The 18,347-nt window shown below is 41.0% G+C and overlaps 1 protein-coding gene across 3 annotated transcripts in view; it reads right to left on the reverse strand.

The window, feature by feature from the left end:
• Nucleotides 1–2,782: 2,782 nt before the first annotated feature.
• LOC149459701 (solute carrier family 23 member 1-like) overlaps nucleotides 2,783–18,347 on the reverse strand; it is a 71,226-nt gene continuing 55,661 nt past the window's right edge. For 2 of the 3 annotated variants that reach the window (XM_089680662.1, XM_089680664.1), the window contains 5 exons: nucleotides 17,167–17,331; nucleotides 16,730–16,837; nucleotides 16,088–16,196; nucleotides 15,427–15,522; nucleotides 2,783–3,358 (listed from right to left, as the gene is read on the reverse strand). In XM_089680662.1, coding sequence (XP_089536788.1) covers nucleotides 3,132–3,358; nucleotides 15,427–15,522; nucleotides 16,088–16,196; nucleotides 16,730–16,837; nucleotides 17,167–17,331 — 705 coding nt within the window. In that variant the 3' untranslated portion in view covers nucleotides 2,783–3,131. The remainder of the gene's footprint in view (nucleotides 3,359–15,426; nucleotides 15,523–16,087; nucleotides 16,197–16,729; nucleotides 16,838–17,166; nucleotides 17,332–18,347) is intronic. The other variant, XM_089680663.1, reaches the window with a different exon arrangement.

An 18,347-nucleotide genomic window follows, 5' to 3' on the forward strand; every position in this document is an offset into this window, starting at 1 on the left:
GGCAGTCTGGGGGAGGGGAGTGTTATGTATTAACAGATTTAAATACATTAACAAATTGAAGCCAAACTCCAGATCACACTGCAACTATTCAAAAAAAATACGGTAACTGATTATAAAGGTTTTACATGAATAAATAAAAGCTGATCATTTTATACACCCCTGCCAGTGTTAAATTGTTTGTCTCATCTATGTAAACTGATATATCCTGCTGGTGAACTTGTGCTTGTGAAATACAGGTTTGCTGGCTGGATCACCAGATGAAAATAAATATTATGGCTGCGTACATTTTTCTTTTCTAGGCTTGCTTTCTTCTAAGAATTGGTAAGCTACAATATAATGGTTGCTTCTGGGTTAAATATCACTTTAAGATTAGTTGAGCTGTTTTACTATGTACAGCAGGGAGCTGCAATTTTGGCTGAATGGAGTCTGAAGGTTGTGCCTCGCTCTTTTTGGTGCACAGTGATGATGTTTTGGGATATGGTTTGTGATGAAATAGCAGAGTAAGGGGAGTGGATAAGCAACACCAGCTCAACAAAGCTTAGAGAACTAGTAAAGTATTTAAAAAAAAAATAGTGTGCCTATTTAAAAAAAAAAAAATCTTTCTTAAGAGCACCTCCTAAAAAGCTGCTAAATGTGTCAATGGAACACCTAGTTTGTGTATCTGAGCTATTCTCAGTATCCCCACAGCTTGTGACAGGACTCATTAAAAACTAGTATTTCTATTGTTTATGCATGCAGATAAGTGAAGGACTCAGTATGATCCCCCTTGTTTGATCATTCTGCAAGTGGATGTTTGCACTCCAGATCATACAATTTATCCTAGAGTTGACCTAGCCTTGTCCATTCTGGTTGATATTGGTTTGGACAAACTTTTTATCCAGAACTGTCTACACAAAACAATAGAGCTGAGCTAAGCACAATGCCAGGTTTCATTATTGTGTCTGGATTTCTTGAGACTGCTCAGAGATATTTGTGACATACAGTTTATAGTTCTTTAGATCTTGGCAGTGCATTTTGGCTCCTAAAAAAGGCAACTCCTTTGCATATTCGACTATTTGCTCTGGATGGATAAACTACATTCTACATATTACTGTGTGCGACGTTCCCCTTAGGAGGTTAAAATACCGATCACAGCGCACTGAAGTGGTGTCTTCCATTCAGGTTTGGATATTTGCATACAACCATCCAGCTGACATATCTATGATGCTTGGCATTTTGGCATCTAAATTGAATATCAGCATATATCAGCCAGGAGCTTCAATAGCATTGTGGGAGGGACACAATAGCACTGCGGGAGGGATTCCCCCATCAACCCGGACTGTTGATGGAGGAATCCAGCAATTTTTTTCTTTCCTTCCACCCATAGTGGAAGGAAAGAATATAGTATAGTCTATGGCTTGCTGCCCAGGAGTCAAGCAATATATGAAACTATTTACTATCATATTTACTAATATTAATATTTACTAGTATGTAATGTGTTGTCTGAGCTTTAGGTACACTAGGGAGGGGTTTTTCCAAAAAATATCTTATTAAAATTATCTGCACAGTGACATTTGACACAATCATGCTAAAGTCTGGAGCACTGTGCTTTAAAGTAGTTCTTTATAGTTGAACTGGCAGCTTTAGTCTATGATCTTTCTATTATATTGTCTATTGTTGGTTAACAGATTGCATGCAATTATATCATAATTAGATGTGTATGCTTGTGGGACAACATACTCATAAAGATAGTGTAAGTAAATAAATATGCCCTGTCAGATATGTTGTTAGGCCACAGCTCTACAGCCTTTTAAATTATGTGTTTAGTATTTTAGGCTTGTAGTATGTTATCGAGAGACACAATAACTAAGGTATATTATACAGAGGTATTGAACTCAAATTTGCAAAAACAGGACAGGCAGCAGTTTTATAAAAGTTGCAAATGCTAAGGGTTTATTTACATTTTCAGTTTGGGGGTGGTAACCCCCCCCAAGATTAAGACCTGTTTTACTGCACCCTTTTAGCTGCAGTGGCCAGGGGTGTACACATGTTGTAGCAGCAGTTTTATGCCCTGTCATGGTTGGTGAGTGTAGCATCTGCAAAGCATGACCCATTAAAGTGAATGAGGCCGCTCTGCAAGTGCGAGTCAACTTTGTGCTGTAAGGCAAACAAGGAGTTAAAACAGGCAGCATTGTGTTGCTTTCCTACCACCTGCTTTAATCCCTTGGACCCTGCAGAAGCATGCAGTTGCAGGACACTTGCAGAGTGGCTCCATTTACTTGAACAGGTTGTGATTGGCAGGCAGTAGCACCCACCAAAAGCAACGGGGTTTAATTCCTTGTGTGGCATGTGTACACCTTTTGGCTGTTGCCTCAGCAGCTAAAAGGGGGTAGGAATTGGGGGTGGTAAAACTGATTAAATTGCAGGGTTTTAACACCTCCCAACTTTGTGTGAATGAGCCCTAAGGGTGCTGCTACTGCATGAAACTAAGGGCTCATTCACAAATGAAGCAGGAACTGCTGCTCCTCTGAAAAGCGATCCGTGTGTGTTTGACAGGTGGTGAGGAGGCGATATGTTGCGTCCTCACCCCCCCCTGATTTAAACCCATGATTGCAATGCACACTATTGCAACATAGTTTGGCAATTAAAGGGTTAAATCAGGTGTGAGGAGGTAACACTGCCCGGTGATCTCTGACTTCTCCCCTGTTCAGGTAGATCTCCAGCTCTTTAAGGTTGCCTACCCCTGATCTAAAAGAACTCTTTAAGCCAAGTAATCAGACATTCAATTATTAAAAAGCCAAGGTAAACACTTACTGAGCACTTTATGTATTAAAAGGATAGTGCCCAGAACTGGGCTTTCCCCTTTTTTCAGCAAGCATGCCATCTGGTTTGAAATTTCAGCTAGTGTGCATCAGGTGGACATTTTAACATAAGGGAGGATCACGGTTAGGTTAAACAAAGCACAGTTCAAATGTGTGGAGGTTTTCAGTAGTCACGTACAGTATATAAGTTAAATATATCTGATTTAAATAGTCTGGAATTTTTATTTCTATGACATTTTGTTTCCCATCTGTTGTGGCAGTGAAAGGAGTTTCCAGCATACATTAGTTTGGCAATGTCCTTGACCTGCAAGACACATTGTACGTCGACGCTCAGTGCTTTGTCTCCATGTAGCTGTTCAAGTCACTGTTCTCATTAATCACAAAAGGCAGGTCTCTGGGTTTTGGACAGAATGGGACATATCGCAGCCAGGAGCAGGTACAACATTTTTTTCCAATGCCAAAGGGAAGGTCATAGACGTTGTTCACGTCGCAGCACTCCGCGTCTATTTCACCGTTAACCTCTTTCCAAGCAGTGACTCCACGCTCTTCCTTTGTACCTACACAGGTTAGGAAAAACAAAAAAATAAATCCGTGAAAAATGGCCAGATTTATGGCTATTCAAACAAACAGCTAATATCTACTGCAAAAGCGCCAGTTTTATTTTGTAATTTGTCCTGTTTAACCAATTCAATACCAGGCAATTTTACACCTTCCTGCCCAGGCCAGTTTTCAGCGCTCTCACACTTTGAATGATAATTGCGCGGTCATACAACATAGTACCCAAACTAAAATTTTATCATTTTCTTCACACAACTAGAGCTTTCTTTTGGTGGTATTTAATCACCACTGGGGTTTTTATTTTTTGCTAAATTAACAAAAAAAGACCAGAAATTTTGAAAAAAATTTCTTTGTTTCTGTTATAAACGTTTGCAAATAAATAATTGTTCTTCATAAATTTAGGCCAAGATGTATTCTGTTACATGTCTTTGGTGAAAATAACCCAAATTAGGATGTATTATTTAGTTTGTAGAAAAGTTATAGAGTTCACAAACTATGGTATAGATCTGAATATTGATCAATCCTGAAGTACTGACAGCCAATCTAATTTCTTGAGGTCCAAGAATGTCAGAACAGTACAGATATCCCCTAAATGACCCCTTTTTGCAAAGTAGACAGTCCGACGTACTTCATAAGAGGAATGGTGAGTTTTTTGAAGTTGTATTTCTTTTGTCAATTTTTTGGAAAATTAAATTAAAATTAGTTTCACTATTTTTTTTTTTTAACATATTGTCACCAGTGCAGTACAGCGTCATCATATAACTGGCATGGCGGTGATCAGGGACACTGACTGGTGACAGTAAGAAAAAAAATATATATATATATATATTTTTTTATTTATTTATTAAATTCTCTTTTTTCATATTTTACTATGACCAAAGTAGTACAATGTTACCATAGTAACATTGTACTACTTTGGGGAAGTGATCAGTATTTTTTTTTTTTACACAATTTGCTTATAGTAAAGAATTATTTTGCTATAAGCAAGTATTTACCTGAATGACCGATTCATTCAGGGTTTTTTTTTTTTTTTTGTGCTTAGCTGTGATTTGGCCACAGTTAATCATGACATGTGCATGTGATTAGCTGTGACCATTCACAGCTAGACACTAGTATACAATGGATGGCATGAATGAAGCCATCCATTGTATACAACTGTCATGTGACCTGCTGTGAAAGGTCACATGGTACCTGCAACGGGGCCGATACTCAGATCTGTCATCAGCTGTGTCCTAGGTACACGGCTGGTGACAGATCGGGCTGCTGCGCCGCTCTGCAGGAGCGCAATCTGTGCATGTGTGGGAGGATGCCATAGGGCAGGTGGCAACTGGTTATTATAACACTAAATTTATGTATCTAACAAAATATGGCAAAGTTATTTCCAAATGAAATCATGGCAAATTGTGTACTCAGCTGACGTTAATTTTCCTTTCCTGATTCCTGCATGGGTATGGACTCTGCCCCCTGCCCAATCCCAGGACTGGTTATACTATATAAATGAGTCACCTTTCCAACGGCAGCATTTTTCTTAGGGAGGGACCTGAATTCTGTCATGCTTATGTATCAGGAAAGGAAACTTACCATAAGGTAAGTATACAATTTTCCGTTTTCCTGACACAAGCATGGCAGTGATAAATATTATCTCAAATTCATATTTCGGCACTTATATTGATGGAAAGATTGCAAAATATTTGGTTTTTATGATTAATCATAATATTAAAATGTGTGAATGGCCTTGAACCAGTGATAGTGTTAATTTCTTCAGTTATAAGCTGGGCTAGCTAACCAGCTGGGAGCTAAGTATTCTATAATAGGGCATAGCTGATTAGAAGACTCTAGTGTAGAATGTCATGGAGTAACCAAAATAGAATAAATATGATAATACTCACTGTCTACTTCTGGAAAGATTGAAGGACAAACAGAACATGGAAGAAGTACATGAGACAATGGACATAAGGATGACATATCTTTAAACTTCTGCTTTGATATTTCTGGTTTATATACCTGGAACTGTTCATGAGACGCTTTACATTGTTTTAAGCCATTGTGTGATAAAATAAAATCACACTTATTTTTTACTTCAACAGCTCTTTAGTGTCTATAGACAATATTGCTAATAATTAAAGAAGTATTATATGTCTCAGAAAATTCTACAGGCAGCATCCAAGAATGGGATGTAGCATGCTAAACATAAACAAGGGAGGATAAAGCTGTAGCATTTTAATCATTCATTTAGAACTGAAACCAAACTCCCGTTGTCAATGTTGCTTGACCAACTTTGTAATGGACTTAAAATGGTTTGTAATACATGAACCTGGTTGCTGTCCAGCAGAATAATTCTGGAGCTCTTGATTCTGCCCATATGTGCACAATCCGTCTCGTAAAATGGGCACTGCACTTAATTGATGGATTCATCTTTGCCATTTAAACCCATCAGACTACCTTGACCAGTGACAATGCAACTGCCCTAGTTGACAATGAAAGTTCTCTTCTGAGCCTGAAAAGCCCATTGTATGACCTTCTAAAAGAATGGTCACCTCCATGTGTTTCTTGAACATCGAGTCCACTTACATTGTATGTGGAGACATTTCAGTTTGGACATGCTGGAAGGTCAATGTCCTGACCCAGATGCAAAGATTTGCAGACCTTTGTATGGTGCTGAAGAAGAGACTAGAGCTATTCTGTTTGATAATGGTAGCAATAGGGTAGTTTACAGCTTGAACTTGGCTGTCAGATCCTTCTTCCAGACATGGTAGCTGTAAGAAATATTGCATCAGTGTTACTGGTCATATTGAGGACGTCTTATTCAGAAGAATGGAGAGCGAGACAACATGTCCAGAACTATTTGCACTGCAATTCCCAAGGGGAAAGAACAATCTACACAGGCCTTTCAGAATTGGTTTACCAAGATATGCAATGGCCACTAGATTCCACAAAATGAGGATATGACCAAGACTTGAATACCACTTAATCCTGGATCTAGGTTTACTTGCAGAAAAAACGTAATTTTTACAGCAGGGAACAGAAGATTCAATCCTTTGAAATGCTGTTGGAGCCAAGGCACCTGCTACAAACTTCATGTATACTAGAATATGGAAACCTTGCAGAATTTTAAACGCTGAAGGTGAGACCCCCAAAGTGAGCCTTCACCTCTTGGTTTCCCAGCAGCTAGATATAATTTGGTGGAATTTAGATGATACACTTAGCCATGTTTTGAAAGGTCTGGTATCTTGGCAGGAGAATAGGAGGTTCCCAGACCAGAGACTGTTCTTGAGCATACCACGGTCTGCAAGGCCATCAGGAAATTGTCTTAATTATAACTGGACGACTGCAGATCCTGATGAGCCTGGAGGCCACTAAGTCTGATATTTTAACCTGCATCCAACTGGATGTTGGTAGTTCCACTGCTTCCATCTCTGGGAAGCCCACTCTTGCTAGAACCAACTGCCATTCATGACAATAGAGGTTACTTGTCAGGTTGAGATCCTGATAACCTTATTTGTTGAAGATCCATTGAACTGCTTGTTGGTTAGAGACCAACCCTTGACATCCAAGGCTTTGTATCTTTCAGTGTCTAACAGGAGCTTCTGGAAGCCAGAACACAGATTGATGAGATGAGACAGGTTCTACTGTTGTCAAATCTGAATCGGAGATACAGACAAGAACTGAATAATCTTGCATTCCTTCCTGACAGCGAAGATGAGACATTACAATTTGCTGTCTGTTTAGAGCATAACTGAGGCTCTCTAGGCTGTGTTGCCAAAATTAATTCAATGCTTGGGAGTCACTGAAACTCTGATGTTGGACACTTTGTCCTCCATTGGCATATGTTATTGACCTTGGACTAGAAGGTCATTAAGGTGAATAGCCAACAAAGTGAATAGATTGTAATGATCGGTATGCCAGGGAGCTGATGATAAACTAGCGTTAGCCAATACTATACGTCTGATCTGTGGGGGTCACAGTTTTGCAGGAAGCAAATCCTCCATTACTTTAGAAAACCTGATTATAAAGTTCTCAACCTTCCAGTGAGTCCAACAGACCACATGGATTACTGCTGACTGCATGCCATGGTCTCAAAATGGTAGAAAAATAAACAGATGGAATAGAGCTATGACTAATACTGTCACCTTTTCTGAGGGCAATCCTACAGTATTCTGAGTGTCCAGGACTGCTTTCAGGAATATAATTATTGTAATGAGATTAGTAAATTTGATCAAATCTGAATCAGAATTTTGCCAGGACCTGGAAAACGTTGAGCCATTAGTAGGCTGTTGTCCAAATAAGGAACCCCTGTAGCCCTTGCTCACGCAAGATAGCCACTACTCGATGTAATGTTCTGAAAAATGTTTTGGGTATGTGGAAAGGCCAAAGGCTGTCAAATGAACTTGAAATGAAACGCTTGAACAGCCAAGCGAAGATATGTACAGAAGCCTAGATGTGCAGAAATGTGTATATACACATCTGTTAGGAGACAACTTACAGCTGCCTTATCTGAGGGCTTGAGTGATTGACTGCAACAACTCCATCTGAAGTTTTTGGACCTTGATCCTTCTTTCTGCTTCATGTTTAAGTTTGCTTTCAACTTAGGACAATGTAGATTACAGTCCATAACATCTCTGGACAGATGGCTCACTGTTGAAATAAGATTTGGCAGCATTTGATCAAAGCTTTGATTGTTCTAAGGAACCATAGTGGGAATGAAGTGAGTTGAAGGAGGGGACATTCTAATGACTTTTTATTGTAGAGGACCCACAGATCCTGAGCCTACTCTGCCTACATTTTACATAGATTCTTGCAATCCAATACCTACTGGGCAAGTTTGGGTGAAGAACTTTGCTGCTCCTAGGGAGGAGCAGACTTGGATTTAAATAAAGAAATAGGATTATGGATTCTTTCATTCTCTTCTCAGGTGTACATTCTCAACAAATCTTTGTTTCCTCGCCTGTAGCCTACCCTCTGCCATTGGCAACTAACATAAGGGATTATTCCCCAATATTAGAGATCACTGAATCCAAATTGAACAGTTACCAATTGGATTTAGAAGAGGAGGTATGTGCAGTCTGTGCGTTTAAACCATAAGGCTTGACTGGCCATAAAGGAATACTACTTGGTTCTAGAGGAATAGCATATTGCATCTATTGTGAATGTACTGCATCACTGGCTATTTAACTTTACTGAGGGATCAAAGAGCAGCGAGACTTAATTGAAGGAGTAAGAGCCAGCCCCAAAGTAGCTTGAGATTAAAATAATTGCTTTCTTTATCAAGACAGAAAAGGAATCAATTCCATTGTAAAATATGGATGCCTTTCAGCCTCTGGTGGAGGCCTTAGTTAACATACAGAGACTTCATTACTGGCCAAAGTTTTGCCTTCCTCTTGTCTGCCGAGATCCAAATAGCCTTGGCTACTGAAGTGAGCTCCAACACAGACGAAAGAACACTACCCAATGTAGTATAGACTTTCTTCATTTCCATTGTACTGTTCCAAGGCATCTGCAAGGATATTGCTTCATCCATTGGCAAAATGGCACATCTGGCTAGTATGATGAAGATTCCTTGGCCAACTGCCTCTGAAGTAAAGGTGGGCTTTACAGGGAGGATATTGTGTCCTCTGCTAGCAGGAAGACACATCTGCCCAGTTGGATGAAGACTCCTTAGCCAGCTGCTTCTGAGGCAGAGTTACCCTTTAAAGAAACTTAGCTGTTTGATTAGCTTAGTGCCTGACCATCAGCAACTATAGATCCACCCAGTGCATTTGAACAGAGGCAAAATCATAAGTGTGGGTGCCCACAATTAAGATGCCAGCGCTGGGGTGAGAGGACCGGGAGAAACTGGTTGCGGTAAGGACACCGCTGGATCCAGGGGGAGGCGAGTGTCTGTTTTTTTAAATGTCAGCAGCTACAGTTTTTGTACTTGCTGACTTATTTTTTTTTACATTTTAACTGGAGCTTCACTATAATGATCAGGGCTGGTCTCTAGGTAAGCTCATGGTTCCTGGCTCATAGGGGAGCAAGGACTGTAGGTATAATGAATACATGGAAGTACTGGCTAAGATATTAGCATTCATATATCATAAGTGCTTGTGGTGATTGTAGCCACAACCCTGAATATTGTATGCTAAAATTATCACGGACGGTACTCAATTGTACATTACCAATGGTAATCTACACATCCACCTGCAGAACATTGAAGGGTCAAAGCCCACTCCCCATAGCAAAAGGAACTGTCCACAACCACCTGCAGCAACTCAAGAGCCTCAGCCAATAAGCTGCCCCCAGCCAGTCATAGCGCCCAAGGGGCCCTAAACTACTAGCAGCAAATAAACCTCCATGCACGTTTACGCAAGGTTTGACACATCAGAGTAATTGTAGACTGATGTCGAACAAAAAAAGTACTTAAGGCAATGCAAACTAAGCAGAGCACTGAAATTTACTCAGGCATTAGAACTGACATGTTAGCGCATAGCAATCATTCGTAATTAAGAGTTAATGTATCACAGGCATAGCAATGAAGGATTAATAGACACCCTATAATTAGCACTGACTGGTTAATCTACACCAGGAAAAAGTACTGCAGAGGTTACTAGAACAAAACAAGCATTAGAGCATTAATACATACAGTCAGGTCCATAAATATTGGGACCTCGACACAATTCTAACATTTTTGGCTCTATACACCACCACAATGGATTTGAAATGAAACGAACAAGATGTGCTTTAACTGAAGACTGTCAGCTTTAATTTAAAGGTATTTACATCCAAATCAGGTGAACGGTGTAGGAATTACAACAGTTTGCATATGTGCCTCCCACTTGTTAAGGGACCAAAAGTAATGGGACAATTGGCTTCTCAGCTATTACATGGCCAGGTGTGTGTTATTCCCTCATACCAATTACAATGAGCAGATAAAAGGTCCAGACTTAATTACAAGTGTGCTATTTGCATTTGGAATCTGTTGCTGTCAACTCTCAAGATGAGATCCAAAGAGTTGTCACTATCAGTGAAGCAAGACATCTTTAGCCTGAAAAAACAAATCCATCAGAGAGATAGCAAAAACATTAGGTGTGGCCAAAACAACTGTTTGGAACGTTCTTTAAAAAGAAGGAACGCATCGGTGAGCTCAGCAACACCAAAAGACCCGGAAGACCACGGAAAAAAACTGTGGTGGATGACTGAAGAATTCTTTCCCTGGTGAAGAAAACACCCTTCACAACAGTTGGCCAGATCAAGAACACTCTCCAGGAGGTAGGTGTATGTGTGTTAAAGTCAATAATCAAGAGAAGACTTCACCAGAGTGAATACAGAGGGTTCACCACAAGATGTAAACCATTGGTGAGCCTCAAAAACAGGAAGGCCAGATTAGAGTTTGCCAAACGACAATTAAAAAAGCCTTCACAGTTCTGGAACAACATCCTATGGACAGATGAGACCAAGATCAACTTGTACCAGAGTGATGGGAAGAGAAGAGTATGGAGAAGGAAAGGAACTGCTCATGATCCTAAGCATACCACCTCATCAGTGAAGCATGGTGGTGGTAGTGTCATGGCGTGGGCATGTATGGCTGCCAATGGAACTGCTTCTCTTGTATTTATTGATGTTGTGACTGCTGACAAAAGCAGCAGGATGAATTCTGAAGTGTTTTGGGCAATATTATCTGCTCATATTCAGCCAAATGCTTCAGAACTCATTGGACGCCGCTTCACAGTGCAGATGGACAGTGACCCAAAGCATACTGTAAAAGCAACCAAAGAGTTTTTTTAAGGGAAAGAAGTGGAATGTTATGCAATGGCCAAGTCAATCACCTGACCTGAATCCGACTGAGCATGCATTTCACTTGCTGAAGACAAAACTGAAGGGAAAATGCCCCAAGAACAAGCAGGAACTGAAGACAGTTGCAGTAGAGGCCTGGCAGAGCATCCCCAGGGATGAAACCCAGCGTCTGGTGATGTCTATGCATTCCAGACTTCAGGCTGTAATTGACTGCAAAGGATTTGCAACCAAGTATTAAAAAGCGAAAGTTTGATTTATGATTATTATTCTGTCCCATTACTTTTGGTCCCTTAACAAGTGGGAGGCACATATGCCAACTTTTGTAATTCCTACACCGTTCACCTGATTTGGATGTAAATACCCTCAAATTAAATCTGACAGTCTGCAGTTAAAGCACATCTTGTTTGTTTCATTTCAAATCCATTGTGGTGGTGTATAGAGCCAAAACTGTTAGAATTGTGTTGATGTCCCAATATTTATGGACCTGACTGTAGCCAAACCTGCAGAGCCAGGTGCTATTGGGTTAATGGGATAGACTCAACTCTGCAACGGCAAACACCTGTACTATCAGCCTATGTATTGGTAGTACTGCACAAACAAACCACAACCTGTGAGGTATTGACAAAACAGACAGAACTGTGAACAACAAGCCAGCAAAGATTCACATGTGCAGTGCCTGCTTTGGCAGTGCAAGATAACAACATATACCTGTAGGCAACTCTTCACAGTATAGCAGCAGCTGATTACTATGGTCTTGTGCAGCATGTGGTGCGCCTTACCACATGAACGCCTCCTAGCCAGCAGGACGTCCAATAAATGTCCATGCATGGAGTCATTAAGATCAGGATGACACTTGTGTAATCCCTAGAGACCAGCATCCTGCACCCCAGTACCTGGATAAGGGGGAGGCCTCCCTTTTATAGGAACTTTACAACCTGTACGGAGGGAAAGTTGCCACAGGAGAGGCTGAACCTGCGCAGCTAGGCCAGAAGAATCCAGCAAGGTGAGGATAACAATTCTGCTTTAACCGCTTCCCACCTGGCCACTGCACATAAATGGTCAGGTGCGAGCTTTGCCATTCTGAGTGGACTTTCAGGAACGTCCTTCAGAACATGCGCACAAGCATGGACTCTTGGCCGCATAGCTGCATGCTCTCGGCGTGCAGCGCAACACCGCTCGGGCAGAATGGCCCTATGATTGGCCCTTCTGATCACATGATGGCTGTGTCCAATCACAGCCGTCATGTGATGTCAACAAAGCCGCCATTCAGTTGATTGGCTCTGCCTCTCCTCACACAGAGCCTGTGAGTGAGGAGAAGCAGAGCCGATCAGCAAGTACACACAAGCACATCCCCCACACATCACCCTGTCACAGTACCAGTGATCCACATCTGTCACATTACCCATGATCCATATCTGTGATCCACATCTGTCACAGTATCCATGATCCACATTTGTCACAGTACCCGTGAGCCACATCTGTCACAGTACCCGTGAGCCACATCTGTCACAGTAACCGTGAGTCACATCTGTCACAGTAATCGTGAGCCACTTCTGTCACAGTAATCGTGAGCCACATCTGTCACAGTACCCGTGAGCCACATCTGTCACAGTACCCGTGAGCCACTTCTGTCACAGTAAGTGTGAGCCACTTCTGTCACAGTAAGTGTGAGCCACATCTGTCACAGTAACCGTGAGCCACATCTGTCACAGTAATCCTTAGCCACTTCTGTCACAGTAACTGTGAGTCACATCTGTCACAGTAATCGTGAGCCACTTCTGTCACAGTAACTGTGAGTCACATCTGTCACAGTAATCGTGAGCCACTTCTGTCACAGTACCCGTGAGCCCCATCTGTCACAGTACCCGTGAGCCCCATCTGTCACAGTACCCGTGAGCCACATCTGTCACAGCAATCATGAACCACTTCTGTCACAGTACACGTGATTTACATCTGTCACAGTACCCATGATCTACATTCGTCACAGTACCCGTGATCCACATCTGTCACCGTACCAGTGATCGAGATCTGTCACCTTGCCAGTGATCAACATCTGTCACACAGTATCAGTGATCCACATTCATCACGGTGTACTGGTGGTCATCCACATCTGTCCCAGTGATCCACATCTGTCATGGTGTACCAGTGTAAAATTCACATCTGCACCAGTGATCTGCATCTGTCACAGTGCACCAGTGCTCATCCACTTCTGTACCAGTGATCAACATCTGCCGTGGCCTACCAGGGTCAAATCCACATTTGTCACAGTTTACCAGTGCACAGTATCTGTCACAGTGTACCAGTGTCAAATCAACATCTGTACCAGTGAACATCAAAATGTATAAAAAATTATACACCAGCGAGGAGGCTTTTCAGATACTGAGTATGACGGACGAGAGTAGCGGGGAACTCTCTTTGTCAGACTCAGATTCTGAGTATGAGCCAATTGAAAGCAGTGGGTCAGCAACAGATTCTGAGGAGGAGAGAGTTCAAACAAAGAGGAGTTCAGGAGATCTGAGGAGGAGCCGGTGTCCACCAGTAGCGCAGTGGCAAGTGCAAGCAGCGCAGAACTCCCAGAAGTTAGGCAGGCATCCAAGGGTAATTCCATTCTCCTGGTGCTCCAGGGCCTGCAAAATTGTGATAGGTAGTCAGGAATTGAGATGTGTAATTTATGCTTACAGAATGCCTGTAGGTCCTACTTGGATGTTGGGCCTCTGTATGTGGCCAGGCTGTGGAAAAGTCTTACACATGTGATATCCCCATACTCAGGAGTAGCAGAATGTATTTTGAGGTGTAATTTTTGGCATGTACATGCTATGTGTTAGAAATATCTTATAAATGGGCAACTTTGTGTAAAAAAATATATATATATTTTAATTTTCTTTCCACATTTTCTGAAAACTTGTGGAAACAAATGACATGTTCAAAAGACTCATTATGCCTCGTAGAATATACATTGGGGTGTTTGATTTCCAAAATGGGGTCACTTTGTGGGTAACTCCATTGTCCTGGTGCTCCAGGGCCTTCAAAAATGTGATGGGTAGTTAGGAAATGAGATGTGTAATTTATGCCTCCAGAACGCCTGTAGGTGCTACGTGGATGGTGGGCCGCTGTATGTGGCCAGACTGTCGAAAAGTCTTACACATGTGGTATCCCTATACTCAGGAGGAGCAGCAGAATGTGTTTTGGGGTGAAGCTGCAAGTATGCATATGCTGTGTGAGAGAAATAACCTGTTAATATAACAGTTGTGTGAAAAAAAACACATTTTATTTACTTCATTTTCCAAAGAATTGTGGGGAACAAATTAAAAGTTCAAAAAAATCACCATGCATCTTACTAAATACCTTGGAATGTCTGCTTTTCAAAAAGGGGTCATTTGGGGGGTATTTGTACTGTCCTGGCTTGTTAGTGTTTCAAGAACTGAGATCAGTACATCAGGTTTGATCAGGTGTGTTCAATTTTCAATGATTGGTACCATAGCTTGTAAGGCTGGCCATACATTATACAATTATCTGCAGATTTTTGGTTTAGATTTACCAAAAACCATATAATAGGAGGACAAACCTAAACAACACTTTTGATCCATTTTCATACTTTATTTTCATTTAATGCGATGGACCAAACACAAAACATGCAGTGCATATCTGCAATGTATGTACATTTCATCATGTTTTATCCCTCAAAAATACTGCACGTACAGAAAGATATACCTACTGTTCCAACCACAAATCCAGTGTAACTTTTAACTGACAACACTGCCTCTGTAGCAGTGAAATCTAAAACCGTGTTGTCAGCTCTGCCTGACTTCTCCTCTGCTGCACTACAGAATACCTCCCCCTCTCCTCCTCTGCTGCACTACAGAATACCTCCTCCTCTCCTCATCTGTATAACACAAAGGGAGAGGGGTTTAAATGTATTCAAAATCATCATCTTCTTCAAAAGTGATAAGAATTAACCACAAATGCAAAACCACAATCAAAATTCTATTTTTTAATGCGCTTAAAAGGGACTGAGATTTCAATTTACAATGGATTCAACTGAGGAAACAAATGCCTCCCAGCTACTTTAATGTTTCCTGCGAGTCCTACTATCCTCTGCCCACCCACCTATACAATCAATTACCATGCAGAGCTGTAAATAGAAACCAGGTAATCCCAGTCCTGGGGTCTCCACTATTAACCCGTGGTTGATTTATCCCACCAGTCTCCGCCTATTTTTTTTTTTTTTAAATCAATTTTGGGTGGACTGATCTTGTAATTCATAGACAGGTCTTCTTTAGTGCTAAACCTCGGTTACCTGGTATGGTGTTGTCTAGTATGAAGCCTAGGGAACCTCCGACAAACATTCCTGTAGTTAACAGAACGAGGATCACTTGGTCTAACCCAATGATTCCTGGGAAGAAAAGAAAGTCATATTCTTAGTTCTATCTCTATGTGAAAGACTTCAATGGAAGGAGCCATTCCCTGACTTGTTCTGCATATTGGGGTGAAGTTAAAGGAAAGTTATACTAAAGAGAAGCATATATAAAGGCTGCCATTGCTGAACCTCCTTTGGAAAAGCTATCTGCTCGGCTACCATGCTGAGCCAATGGCTTTAATACCCTCGGTGACTGAGTCAAAACAAGAGTAAAGGTCCCTACTCACCCTTGGTCTGGGTCAGTGAATTGAGGACAGGATGACAGACAGGGAACTACCATTTTCAGAAGGAGATCATTTTTTTTTTTTACCTGCTCGCTAAAAGGAGGAGTACTGGGATCTTTGTGAGGGGTAATACGGAATTGTTACACTGACATATTTCATGCATGGACCTAATATGAAATAATACCGTTTGATGACAGGCCCACTTTAACTGGATGTAAAATGATGAATGGCATATAGCAAAACAACAAGTCTAATGGCCATATTAAAAAAAAAAAACCCTACAGAATTGGTACAGTTCACCGAGCTCTGTTCCTTACCAGTTTCTAAAAGTTCAGCATTTTTGTTCACCCAGTTTGGAATGGTCAGGCCGCAAAATATGGAAAATCCAGCTATAAATATATTTCTGGAGGAGTTCATGTCGGCATACTGTAAAAATAAATCAACAGATCTTCATGTGTACCAAAAGTATTGTGCCCAAGGTCCAGAGAATGTTCATATTTGTAAGCGTTTCTTAATGTTGATCTCCAGTCAGACATAAAAAAAAACAAAATAAAGCAGCTCTGTATTCATAAGGGCCCATTCACACTATAAACTGTATGTGAATCATATAGGAACGCTGTGCCTTTCCTGTACATTTCACCTGTAGCTCTGTGTAGTGTGATTTCAGTCCTATTCATTTTGAATGGGTTGAAATCACACTGCACTGCCAGTAGTACATGCGTTGCACTTTGAAACGCACAGCAACCGCATTGCATCGTACTTTTGTACCATGCAATCCGGTGTGGGCAAACATGATGCATTTTTTATCTGTGTTTGGCATGTCGTTCACATGTCACCTGTGTTTGGCATGTCGTTAACTTTGAACTGACCCCAACAGCAGATCACAAGGGCAACTTCTGCACTGCATTGTAGTGTGAAGGGGCTCTTAATGTACTTTTAAATGCAAGCAGTGCAAGTACCTGAACTTGACCAGGTATCAGCCCTCTTGCAGCTCCTATACAGCAGAACTGGGAGAAGGAGAAGTTGTGCAAGAAGCCAATCAGTTGTGCTACCGAGCAAGGGTCATGCTGATAGAAAGAGAGAGCAGAGTGACAGAGAGATGAGTTCAATAATTTATGGCTACTCGTAATACTGTCTAATCACAGGATCATTTAGTATTACTAAAGAGGAACTTCAGTCTTCTCTCTATTTGCTCTACCAATCCCCCATCCCACCCCTCTTCCAGTGTTATGGTGCTTGCGCAGATGTGCAGAAGAGTCACTCCACCAACAAATGTAAATCAATCTTTAAAAATTTCCTAGATACTGTACCTCACAGGATTTAGAACATGAAGAAATAAAGTTTTTTGGCCCTATAGCAAAATATGACCCCCCCCATATACGTCTTTCCTGTTCACCTGCAAATTGGACATCCCAACTGCTGCAATTACCCCGAACATCACCAGGAACATCCCACCGATTACTGGAGTCGGTATAGTGGCAAATATGGCACCAATTTTACCAAACATGCCCAGTAGAAGCATCGCTATCCCTCCGAAAATAATGACCATCCGACTTCCAACCTGAAAGACAGAGACAAATATTAGAGTGTCACAGAACTAGCACTTCAAAGAAATCCTGCAGGTAGGCGACTACAAAGCAAGCCTGACCTTGCCGGTAGTGCCAGTTAGTTACCGAACATTTGGAACTTGATTCCAATCACTTCATGTACTTGTCTGCCCCCCCTTATGGATCAGAACAATTATTATAATTATACAGGATTTATTTAGCACCAACAGTTTGCACCACGCTTTAGAAATTTTTACACTTCTACTATGGGCCTGTATATTTAGCAATAACTTTGTAATTGCCTAAGAAAAATGAAAAAAAATGTAAGGGGAGGAAGGAGTTAATTAGAACTGTTTTGGCTTAACTAAGGGTTAATAAGGAGTTAAGAAATACATTTTATTTAAAAAATGTTTTTTTTTTTTACCATTTCCCCTCCAGAGGATTTCCCCCCTTCCTGACCAGGCCATTTTTTGCATTACGGCGCCAAGTTACTTTGACAATTGTGCAGTCATGCAACGCTGCACCCAAATTAAATTTACGTCCATTTATTTTCCCAAGAATAGAGCTTTCTTTCTGTGATATTTGATCGCCTCTAGATTTTTAATTTTTTGCGCTATGAAAAAAAAGACCTCCAATATTATTTACTTTTTGCTATTAACCACTTGCCCTCCTGAGGATTTACCTCCCCCCCCCCCCCTTCCTGGCCAGGCCATCTTTTGCGTCACGGCGCTGCGTTACTTTAACTGACAATTGCCGGTCATGCAACACTGCATCCAAATGAAATCTACATCCTTTTTTTCCCACAAATTTAACTTTTTTTCAGTGGTATTTGAGCTCTGGTGTGTGGTTTTTTATTTTTTGTGCTATTAGAAAAAAGAAAGATGACAATTTTGAGAAAAAATATTTTTTACTTTTTTTTTAAACATGTAGAGTGAAAAAATTTAAAAAATCAAATTTCATCATACATTTATGCCAAAATGTATTCTGCGACATGTCTTTGCTAAAAAAAAATCCCAACACGTGTAAATTA

Source organism: Staurois parvus, unplaced genomic scaffold (assembly GCF_062004578.1).
Source record: "Staurois parvus isolate SC_StPar_1 unplaced genomic scaffold, SC_StPar_1.0 ptg000249l, whole genome shotgun sequence".
NCBI lineage: Eukaryota > Metazoa > Chordata > Amphibia > Anura > Ranidae > Staurois > Staurois parvus.